At 39.2% G+C, this 12,615-nt stretch overlaps 1 protein-coding gene across 5 annotated transcripts in view; it reads right to left on the minus strand.

Annotated features, from left to right (window-relative positions):
* Nucleotides 1-12,615, minus strand: part of lpp (LIM domain containing preferred translocation partner in lipoma) — a 418,112-nt gene that overhangs the window by 115,967 nt on the left and 289,530 nt on the right. For all 5 annotated transcript variants that reach the window (XM_057840237.1, XM_057840239.1, XM_057840238.1 and 2 more), the window contains exon 7: nucleotides 9,275-9,377. In XM_057840237.1, the coding sequence (XP_057696220.1) occupies nucleotides 9,275-9,377 (103 nt within the window). The remainder of the gene's footprint in view (nucleotides 1-9,274; nucleotides 9,378-12,615) is intronic.

Consider the following 12,615-nt stretch of genomic DNA (forward strand, 5'->3'; position numbering starts at 1 on the left):
CAGAGATCCTCACTGAACTTCTGGAGTGAGTTTGCTGCACTGAAAGTAAAGGAGCCGAATAATATTGCACGCCCCACTTTTCAGTTTTTTATTTGTTAAAAAAAGTTTAAATTATCCAATAAATGTTGTTCCACTTCACGATTGTGTCCCACTTGTTGTTGATTCTTGACAAATAAAATTAAATTTCATATCTTTATGTTTGAAGCCTGAAATGTGGCGAAAGGTTGCAAGATTCAAGGGGGCCGAATACTTTTGCAAGGCACTGTACTTATTTTCCACTCTAATTTGGAAATAAATTCTTTAAAAATCAAACAATGTGATTTTCTGTTTTTTTTTTTTCACATTCTTTTCACATTCTGTCTCTCATGGTTAAGGTTTACCCATGTTGACAATTACAGGCCTCTCTAATCCTTTCAAGTAGGAGAACTTAAACAAATGGTGGTTGACTAAATACTTATTTGCCCCACTTTAGGTGGATGGAGATGTAGTGTAAAGCGCTTTGAGGGCCTTCAACGGTGAGAAAGCGCTATACAAGTATAACACCATTTACTGTCGACAAAGACGAACACATTTTGATATGGCTAATAAGTATTTTCGTCCAAAAGACTGCGACTAAGACAAAAATTAAAAGGTCTGCCCAAAACAGCACTGCTTGTATCTTTTTGGGCATGACCTCTTGAGACTTTTTTGTGGGTCTCGTCATGATAGAGACAGTTACCAATTTTTTGGGTTGCTCATAGAAAGTTTTCAAGGGTCGCATTTTTAAATATTGATGTTCCCAACCTGTTTTTTAGAAACACTACATCCATGAACAGTACTTCCTTTAACCTCAGATGACACTCGACCCGTCCATCAACTCACATGTCCCCATGCCACCCAAAAAAATGAGGCCAGTGAGGCTTTGAGGGTCATTTCTCTGCTGCGCTTAAACTAGGCAGGCAATTAAGGTCTTCATCATCGTGGCCTCTCTAAGCAGAAGCAGTTTAAACACATGTCGCCAGCAGCGCTAATATCATAATACACCTACACGCCACAGCCAGCCATCTAATGGGCACGTGAGGCGACGGCAGCCTACCCGCCCCGCCACCCCCGAGGGGGATTAAAAGCTCCAGAGGGGAAGAGAGGGCGGGAAAATATCAGCCACGTATAAATGCCGAGAATCCTCATTCAATCCCCGAAAGAGTATTAACGTTTAATCCTGGCAGTTATATTTTTATTTATGCAAGCGAGAGCTAAATTAATTATCAAACACCTCAGAGGAAAATGTATAAAAAGAAAATAAAAGCCATGTGAAATACAGTAGAACAGAACCATTAGAATCCAATCCATAAAGAATCCATAAAGTAAAAAAAAAAAAAAAATCCACAATATGCTGGAATAAATAATCCTCTGTCATAATTACTGGGCATTGCGTCTTGATAGTTCATTCATGACTTTGCACAATCAAAATAAATGACAAGGCATTGCAATACTCCTCTTTGTTCTAAGATAACGACCACTTTTGACCACTTTTACGCACAATTGGAAAAAATTGGAATAGAAAAAAATATCCACGACACACCATCTCAAGTCTTCGAGTTACTTTAACACAATTATTCCTTGACAGTCATTCATGATTACCAATACGCTGCAATAAAAATATTGAAACCATATAATCCACATGAACAACACCTACAGTGGTATGAAAACATATCTGAACCTTTTGCAATTTTTCACATTTATGCATAAAATCACCGTCAAATGTGATCTGATCTTTGTCAAAATCACACAGATGAAAAAACAGTGTTTGCTTAAACTAAAATCACCCAAACATTTATAGGTTTTCATATTTTAACGAGGATAGTATGCAAAAAATGACAGAAGGGGGTAAAATAAGTCAGTAAACAATCACATTTACTGTATTGGTCCGAATATAAGATGGTGCTTTTTGCATTGAAATTAGACTGAAAAAGAGGGGGTCGTCTTATATTCGCTGTCTAGACGTTATAACCATTCACAGCAATAGATGGCGACAGATATCATTGAAGCAATGTTCTTTCATGACAGAGCTCAGCTACTCTCAAGTTTAACCAGTTGCATTATTTTATTGCAATGTTTTTCCTTATTCAGATTTGTTTCAAGACTACAGTTACAGTTAGACTTCACTTTGATGTTTAATGCAGTTATTGCAATTTTGTTGTTTTATCACAATGGATTGGTTTATTTACATTTGAAAAACCAGAAGCCATTCATTTACGAATGTGATTGCACTTTAGTTTACATATTTAAATGTTCAGATATTAAGATTTGAATGAGGCAAAATAACATGCTTTTTCTCTCAAATATATTGTTATAATCATTTGTTTCGGGTGTACCGTAATTATTTTCTGCATAAAAATTAATTTGGTTTTCAAAAAGTCTTTTTTCAAACTTGAGTCTTGAAAAAGAGGGGGTCGTCTTATAATCAGGGCAGTCTTATATTTGGGCCAAATATGGTAATATTTTGTGCCCACCCCTTTGGCAGCAATAACTTCAACCAGACGATTCCTGTAGCTGAAGATCAGTCTGGCACATCGATCAGGACTAATCTTGGCCCATTCTTCTCAACAAAACTGCTGTAGTTCAGTCAGATTCCTGGGATGTCTGGCATGAATCGCTGTCTTTAGGTCATCCCACAGCATCTCAATGGGGTTCAATTCTGAACTTTGACTTGGCCACCCCAGAACGTGTATTTTGTTCTTCTGGGACCATTCTGAAGTTGATTTATTTCTGTGTTTTGGATCATTGTCTTGTTGCAGCGTCCATCCTCTTTTTAGCTTCAACTGTCTGACAGACGGCCTCAGTTTTCCTGCAAAACATCCTGATAAACATTTGAGTTCATTCTTCTGTTAAAGCCTGCAAGTTGTCCAGGCCCTGAGGCAGCAAAACAGCCCCAAATCATAATGCTCCTTCCACCATGCTTTACGGTAGGGATAAGGTGCTGATGTTGGTGAGCTGTTCCATTTTCCTTCACACATGACCTTGTGTGTTACTCCCAAACAATTCAACTTTGGTTTGATCAGTCCACAAAATATTTTGCCAAAACATCTGTGGAGTGTCCAAGTGCCTTTTTGCGAACATTAAATGAGCAACAATGTTTTCTTTAGACAGCAGTGGCCTCCTCCGTGGGGTCCTCCTATGAACACTATACTTGGCCATAGTCTTATATATAGTGTATGTGTGCAAAGAGATATTGGACTGTGCCAGTGATTTCTGTAAGTCTTTAGCAGACACTCTAGGGTTCTTTTTTATCACTCTGATTATTCTGCACTGAACTCTTGGCGTCATCTTTGATGGACAGCCACTCATTGGGAGAGAAGCAACAGTGCTAAACTTTCTCCATTTGTAGACAACTTCTCTAACTGTTGACTGATGAACATTCAGACTTATAGAGAGGTTTTGTATCCTTTCCCAGCTTTATACAAATCAACAATCCTTGATCGCAAGTCTCCAGACAGCTCTTTTGACCGAGCCATGATGCACATCGGACATTGCTTCTCATCAAGACAATTCTTACCAGGTGTGTGTTTTATAGTGGGCAGGGCAGCTTTAAACCACTCATCAGTGATTGGGCACACACCTGACTTAAATTGGTTTAAATTGCTCTTTCAGTCTCCTTAGGCAGTGGGTTCACTGACTTATTTTCCCCCTTCTGTCATTGTTTGCATCCTATCCTCATTAAATTATGAAAAGCTTTAAATGATTGGGTGGTTTTAGTTCAAGCAGACAGTTTTTACATCTGTGTGATTTTGACAAAGATCAGATCACATTTGATGGTGATTTTATGCAAAAATGGGAGAAATTCCAAAAGGTTCAGATACTTTTTCATACCACTGTAATGGCGCAGTTATATGCTCGTGTTGTGATTACGTTGCTACCTTCACAATCGAAATGAGCAAAACGACTAAGAAGAATTTTAACTCATCCGTTGACAATGAAAATGACAGACGTCTAATCCATTTTGACTAGGATGCTTGAAAGTAATCATCCGATCTGATACTCTGTCTATCGTCATCAATTGCAGCGAATGAGTTTTAAGCATTGGCTACGGAAAACGTTGATGTCACACTCTGGACACAAATATTTGAGTCTCACAATTACTGTTGTCATGAGAACAGCCACTCACACAATAGAAATCAACAAAATGACTAAAACTAATATGCAGAGGAAAAAACAAGTTAACGGCATGGTTGCTCATGTGCTCGTATCATATGATTACTGTAATGTGATTGAACGTAACTCATTACTAGGGATGTCCTGAGCACATATTTTGCACCCGAGTCCGAGTCACCCGATTCTGAGGATCTGACGATACAGAGTCGCCATCCGATTCCCCCCCAAAAAAGTTTTTATTTGAACAAGAGTTCCAAACATGTTACAGTACTGCACTTTTCACAGTACTTCCTTTTTCCAGGAGTATAAGACGTGTATATTTTTGCATCTTTTGGCAATGCCATTGTAGTTCTGGAATATTTAGTTACTTTTTAAGCCCTTAAAAAGTAAAAAAAAAAAAAATCTATATATCCAAATTAGGCAATTCAAATGAGTGAGTTCACTCAAATTCACTCACGCTTTGACCATAACAGTCTCTAGACGACGAAGATTGACTAAACGATCGACACATTGGCCAGATGTCAATCATGGTTAACTTTAAGTACCGAACGCCAGCCATAGACTTCATAATGATTGACAGGTCAGATTCGACCTTCACTGCGCAACGCCTTTAAGGAGGTGGCCGCCATGCAGTCCGCTTCAGTTATTTCCAGTCGGTCGCAGAGTAAAAACATGCAGGATTTTAACACGCCGGATTTGAAAAGTACGAAAGCTGTACCGCATACAAACAGGAAGGATTGTCTCAGGAGTGATTTGTTCAAGGATTCAAGGTAATTATTATATTTTTCGCACCATGCATGCATTTGAAACGTTGTGAAAAAAAATCAATGGCGGAAATAAAACGCTACGGCACTGGCGTCATTCTGCGACATATTTACGTAAAATAAATGTGTAACTGCCCTTTTTTTTTTCACTTTTAACATAGAATCGAGACTGTTTTACGTTCATATCTATAAAGACTTTGGTGATTTAAGCATTTATTCCCAAGAATTTTCAACGGAAAAAGCTCTTTGTTGTGATCAGGGGGCTCCCACAATGGCTTACAGACTAGCATCATTCTTCGATATATTTACGTAAAATAAATGCGTCACTACCCGTTTTTTTTGCAATTTTAACAAAGAATCGAGACTTTTTTACGTTCATATCTATAAAGAATTAGGAGATTTAAGCATTTATTCACACGAATTTCAACGTAAAAAGCTCTTTGTTGTGGTTGGCGGTGCCACAGTGACTTAAAGACGAGCAGCACATAAAAATAACATGAAATAAATATTAACTGCCCGTTTTTTTTTTTGTTTTTTTTTTTTTTGTTGCTTTTAACCAAGAATTGAGAATGTTTTACGTCCATATCTATAAAGAATTCAGGGATTTAAAGCAGAAATGTGAAGTAATTTCATAACATGCCAAATAGGGTCACAATTAAAGTAATTAAACATTGTCCAACAAATAAAGCATGAAAAAATAATTTATATGTTGTATATTTGACAAAACAATCGCGTTTCCGAAGTTCTGAAATGGCAGCGCTCCATCCGGCCGCCATACAAAGCCCTTCAAACAATGATTCAAACAGCGATATAAGCGATAGATCGAGCGCAAGGGAGGAGATCCAAGTTTTTGAAGAGTTGGAGGAAGAAGAGGAGGTTGGAATTTTATGTTGGACCTAACATGTATTAGCCAGACGCTAATCAGGATGCAAACAATGTGCCTAGACTACCTGACATGGAATGGAGACAAGACCCAATCGAGATTACAAGATAGGTAAGATACGGGCTGTTATTATTTTCATGATTTGAAGATGCAGGCATTTAGACATAATTGTATTTTTTGTCTATCTGATGACATTGTTTAAAAAAAACAATAACCAGACTTCATGTTCATTTTGGCAGATCCAGCAGCTGTCGTGCATATAAAATAATAATATAAAAACGTTGGGGGGAAAGAAGATGAGTCGTTGATGGCTTTCTCCACTTTATTGTGGCAACAATAAGAAAACAAAATAATAGCGGACTGCCGCCACATTCGACTGCGAAGTTTTGCTTCTCGCTCATCTCCCCCTCGCCTCGTACTACTCACAGCTTTCCAGTCCCAGCGTCTCTTAAACGGATTGTGCATGGTGTCTTGTCATAAGCTTTTTGTTGACAAAGGTATCGAACACACGACGTGCTGACAACTTTATTTCTTTATTAACACATGGAGCTAACAGTACAAACACAGCTTGGAGCTCTCGGCAGGAAGTGGCGTCTTATGGCGTGAGGAAATGTAGTTTTTTTCAGACAAGTGAACAGATTAAAAAGCACCACTTCAGTGTTGTCCCGAGACTACATTTCCCATGATTCACTGCGTGACTTGAGCCGCCCGCTGATGCGCTGCGAGATTGACTCAATGCCAACACACTAGTTGTCACCTGTCAGCGGCTCTCGTAAAACACAAACTAGAAGGCTATCAAGCGATCACCGTGAAAGAAACGCCGAACCGTACAAATACAACGCAATGCTTGAAGCATGAAGGTGGAAATACATAATACAAATAGAAATAAATGTGCAAAAACTCACCGGCGGTGTGTGTTTCTTACGGCAACGTGACCGTGAATTACCGCGACGCCGACCCACTTATATGCACATCCACACCCCTTTCCCGATTGACAGTGGATCGTAGATGACGCACAATTTAAACACGCTTAACCTAGCGAACACAACAACAACTATGATCGGGGATTGCCACGAATTGGCTTTCGGCTAACGTCGCTAGCTTGTACTGTACATTCTACAACAGTTGGCAGCTCTGCTTTGACAAAGTCATCAGTCATCTAGCCAAAAATCACACTTACTTTTTGGCAAATCCTTGATCATAAGCAGACCGGTAAAGGAAGCAGGCATCTTCAAAGTGTTTGTAGCAGAGAACACTACTCGATGATGGCGTGAAATTCATTCGCTTCGTGAGAACGAAAGATGTCCATTTACGTGCCCTGCTATCCTTTGGCCACTCAAACAACTTTTCGTTAGAGTGAGAACAAAACATCGCCACACACCGCCATGGCATCTTACAGAGAAACAATGCAAAAAACAATACTGTTCTATGGCGGAAGAAGAAAAGCATTTTCGTTGTCAAGGGCGTTGCTATGGGTTAAACAAAGAATCTGGAAGGGTTGCGTTAAAAAAAATAATGAAAATATGCTTATATTTGTTTAGCCATTGATATTATTCAAAAACATGGTTGGCCAACCTTAGTTCAGATTTCTGCTTTAAGCATTTAGCACAAGCACAAGAACTTCAACGTAAAAAGCTCTTTGTTGTGGTTGGCGGTGCCACAGTGACTTAAAGACGAGCAGCACATTCGAAATATTTACGTAAAATAAATGCTACCTCCCCTTTTTTTTTTTTTTTTTTTTTTTTTTTTGCTTTTAACTAAGAATCGAGACTGTTTTACGTCCATATCTATATGGAATTCAGGGATTAAGCATTTATTCACATGAATTTCAAAAAAGCTCTTTGTTGCGGTAAGGCGCCACAGTGACAAAGATGAGCAGCACATTCGACATATTTACTTAAAATAACAGCTAACTGCTCGTTTTTTGTGTTTTGTTTTTTTGCTATTAACTAGAGCTGGGAATCTTTGGGCACCTAACGATTCGATTACGATTACGATTAAGAGGCTCCGATTCGATTATAAAACGATTATTGATGCACCCCCCCCTCTTTTTTTTTTTAAATGTTTTGTACATTAGTTCCAAAATTGTTCAAAAATACTCTCAGGCTAAACCAAACTACTCTTTCAGTATCAATTTAACATATAGCAGTAAAAAAATATACAAAAATAACAGTAAATAAAAAACTCCAGTCCCCATTCTGTATCAGCAGCTTTAAACTACATTCAATTAATTTAATGTTGTGAATCAACCGTTAAAGTTGTTAAAATTGCTCCCGTTATTCCATAATTTCCTTTTTGTCTACTTTCGACATGTGAAAGTTTTAAACCTATTTTAAAGATAGATGCAAGTCAATATTTTACTGATTTAGGAGTATTTTAGATAAAAAGTTAATTAGGTTTGCTAGGAAGGTTCGCTACAACAGCCTTGCAGGGAAGTGTATTGCTTTAAGATGGCGGCCGTTTACTAACGCTCGCATCTAGCTTTTTGTAGATGTGCTGCTAACGCTGATGAATCTATATTGCATCTAGTCCTATATAAATGATATTTACCGTAACATTATGTGGATGTACTTTGTAGCAGCTTTTCGGCAGCAGTCAGGTATGTTGTTGTGTTTTTTTATCTCGTGGCATGAGTTGAGCTAGAGCCGTGAGTTGAGCATTGGCATTACCCGAGGGGCCGGGTAATGAGAAGCATGATGTTTAGCTACTCTCGCTCCGTTCCTCATTGACCGCACGGTGCGCTGAGTGTGTTGTACTTCCGCTTTACTTGGCATATTTCAATAATCGGAATTTGGATGATTGTGAATCGTTTTCGAATCTTCCACTGCCGAATCGCGAATAATCTAAGAATCGGAAATTTTGCACACCTCTACTATTAACCAAGAATCGAGACTGTTTTACGTCCATATCTATAAAGAATTCTGGAATTTACGCATTTATTCACAAGAATTATCAACGTAAAAAACTCTTTGTCTGTGTTTCCACTTGGTCAGCTTTGATCGGCCCCGCGCCCAGTCAATACCATTATAAATTCTATGATTTTGTATGAAATCAGAATCATATTGGAGGTATTGCCTCCTCTGCAGCCATCTTCCACAAACATGTTTTACATGTCGGTTGGCCCTCCTCCTCTAAGCCATGGCTCTCTGTAGCTGAAGTATTCTCATACCAGCGCTTTCATTTTCTTTGATGGGGGGAAAAAGTTCAGGAGTTTCACCTCCTCCAGCCATCATGTAGCACAAAGCTGACTCAGTGACACTGAGCAACAACTGGTGGCAGAGAATTGAGTGTTACAGCTAAACAAGGGATTTCTCCCTGCATTTTGGGACAAGAAAATAGCTAATACCGTAGGGACGGTATGACAGAAAATTTTTGCGGTTTTGAAACCTTGACATTTTCATACCACAGTATACCTTGGAACCGGTAACCTGCGCCAGTTTTGCCAGAAAATCAAGATATGAGCCACTCTGCACAGTGGAAACCAAAAAACACTTACCAAAGTATTCCTCGGACGGAGGGTGGTCCATGTCAAAGAGCATCTTTTTGGTCAGACGCTCCAGTTCATCCTCAGGGTGGGCCGCCGGGGGTCCGCCGCCGCTCTGAAGGAAACACAAACAGGAAGTTTAGATTTTCTTTAAAAGTGCTGATTCATGAAGAACAACGATCTTGATGTGCTTGTATTTCCACCTGGCTATTGAGCAACACCTGTGGTCTGTTTGTAGTTGAGGGAGCGTAGACGAACATATGCTTTGAAAGGCATGAATTAACACAGTCACGCACGCACGCCGAACGCTAATGAAGCGACGCCTGAAGGTCAGAGTCGGCGAGTGCGATTTGCATGCAAGCCGGTGTCGGTGCGTCTCCTCCCCGCGAGAGAGCTGACCCTGGATCAGGCCCCGGCGGTGCGCTACCAGGAGGTCGCTCACGTCCAACCGCGGAACAAAGGACGACCCTGACTCATCCTTGCGTTGGGCCGAAAAAACAAGAATACACCCCCCCAAAAAAGGAAAAGAAAACTCAAGAATTTATTGGACACTTTTCATTCATTGGCTGCCATTGACCCGCTAAACGTCCAATCCATTTTGACCAGGAGGGGCGCTTTCGCACTGTAGGAACTATCCGGAATCCGTAGTTCCTAGAACCTTTTGGGGGACGATGACGTCATTTTGCCTGTTCGGACATGTAGGAACTATGGACCAGGAAATCGATTATCCCGGAAAAATTTAGTTCCTACTCTCAGTAGGGACTTTCAGTGGGGCATAGGAGCTTGATTACGTAGGTGTTTGGCAATGTTGTTTTCATCAATGATGACGATAATGAAAATATTTCTTCAACGAACATTTTTCACATGACAATGGCGAGACGATAATGAGCTAAATATGTGTTTTGAGAGACTAATTCAGGGGTCGGTAACATTTTTGGCTGAGAGAGTCATGAACACCACATATTTTTTAAATGTAATTCAGCGTTTCCCCTACACAAGATTTATCGTGGCGGGCTGCCACACCAAAATAAAAGCCACCACGCCTTGCAAATGCTTTTTTTTTTTTTTTTTAAGATTTAAAGATCCATTCTAATTTTTAATTTGTATAATTTAATAACATGACTTCTAAATAAATATATGAAGCTCATTTGTACTCACGATTTACCATAAGTCGTCTAAAATAGCATGTAAAAAACAAATAGTTCTTTTTAGGGTTGTTCCGATGTTTTTTTTGCTCCCGATCCAATCCCGATCGTTTTAGTTTGAGTATCTGCCGATCCCGATATTTCCCGATCCGATTGCTTTTTTTTTTTTTGCTCCCGATTCAATTCCAATCATTCCCGATAATTTTTCCCGATCATATACATTTTGGCAATGCATTAAGAAAAAAATGAATAAAACTCGGACGAATATATACATTCAACATACAGTACATAAGTACTGTATTTGTTTATTATGACAATAAATCCTCAAGATGGCATTTACATTATTAACATTCTTTCTGTGAGAGGGATCCACGGATAGAAAGACTTAAAGGATAAATGTGACTTTGTATATTGTGACTAAATATTGCCATCTAGTGTATTTGTTGAGCTTTCAGTAAATGATACTGTAGCCATTTAACTGTTCTGCCCAAGTGCATGATGGGAAGTGCAACCATGACTGTGCGTAGTGGCACCAATTGATATATCTTCTCTGCGTTGGGAAGTAACATAGGGTGTTAAGGAAAAGATCAACCACTACCGTTCTTCCCCACATTGCTTCCCACGATATTTCTAATTGTTGAGAGAGGGATTTTAAGGCTTTAACCAATTAAAAAGAGGCTCCAAAGACTGCCAAAATTCTCTCTACTCATATTACGCTGCCTGTTAGCTCTATATATAGGTAAAACGGTGCCATTATAGATTGAACGCGACAATGCGTGAGCGGGTTTTGCAGTGCATGCGTTAATTGCATTAAATATTTTAACGTGATTAATTTAAAAAAATTAATTACTGCCGTTTACGTGATAAATTTGATAGCCCTACTTAATGCCAACACTAAAGACTCTGGATGAATGTAAGTAAGTTTGTCTGTAACGTTAAATACAATTAGAAAAAGATTTAATTAAAAAAAAAATATATACAGTATATAAAAAAAAAGGCATGTCCGATATTTTTTTTGCCGATTCCGATACTTTGAAAATGACATGATCGAACCCGATCGATGCCGATCGATCGGGACATCTTTAGTTCTTTTACACGCTTTATTTTGAAAAGCGTATCATCTCTTTTGAAAGCTTGCGGCTGGTACGTCTGCTCGGCGCAGAAATGGAAATCGGGAGACAAAACCACAGAAAGGCATTTGAAGTTAATGAATGTACTTCTGGGTTAAAACTGTGAAAATTACCTTAATATAGTAAATATACTGACATTGACGTGACGTTTAAGTTCATTATGGCGCGTTTTTGACTCGAATCGGTCGCATCCTACTCCTAGCATGGCATTTGTTCGGCGCTGACTTCACTCGTTGTTATTGAAGTACAGTATTTTGGAAAGAGAAAAGTTCCTGAGGACGAGGGTCCGCTAACAAAGTGACGATTCTTGTTATGATGATTTAGACCGTCACGTTCCGAAATATTTAATTAGAGTCTGAGGCTAATTAAATATTTCGGAACGTACCCGAGGGCTCATGCTTTCAGGTGCTCTTCATTTGCAAATGTATTAGCTCTCACGTTCGGAGGAGTAGAAATAACCAAATGGTTATGGCAAGCGTAGTATTTTAATGTTGAGATAAGGTTTTCAAAAACTGAATGAGACCAGATAACATGTAGAGACGCAGATCAGGATGGCGCAGAGGCCAGGGTAGGAGAAGAAAGCAAAAAAGCAAACAGGAAATCTAGCTGGGACCCAACATGGACAAAAAGGGCAAAGTTCAAGCCATGGCTGTACCACAAAAATCAAGGTGAGTGTTGAGAATCATGCATCTATCATTTTTAATAATCATATTTGTATTATTTTACCTTAAATTGTGATATTGGAAAAGGTTCATTGTCTATAACCTGTGAAGGGAAAAGGTACCGTTCTCGCACACACCATATAATTGTTTGCATTAGTATAACACATTCATTTAACTATAGTTTAGGCAGACTTCACTCAGTGGCCTTGAACACAACAAAGTGAATCACCTTATCAGCGCTCATGAGGGGGAAAAGGAAAAATTGTACCGTTTCTCGTAGGCACGGTCTAACTCAGGGGTGGGCAAACCAGTCCTCGAGGGCAGAAGTGGGTCCTGGTCTTTGTTCAAACTTACTCAGCACAGACAGTTTAGTCAATGAGGTATCAGTGGAAACAAGAAGCACCTGACTGAAATCT

Source organism: Corythoichthys intestinalis, chromosome 7 (assembly GCF_030265065.1).
Source record: "Corythoichthys intestinalis isolate RoL2023-P3 chromosome 7, ASM3026506v1, whole genome shotgun sequence".
In the NCBI taxonomy this organism is placed as follows: Eukaryota; Metazoa; Chordata; class Actinopteri; order Syngnathiformes; family Syngnathidae; genus Corythoichthys; species Corythoichthys intestinalis.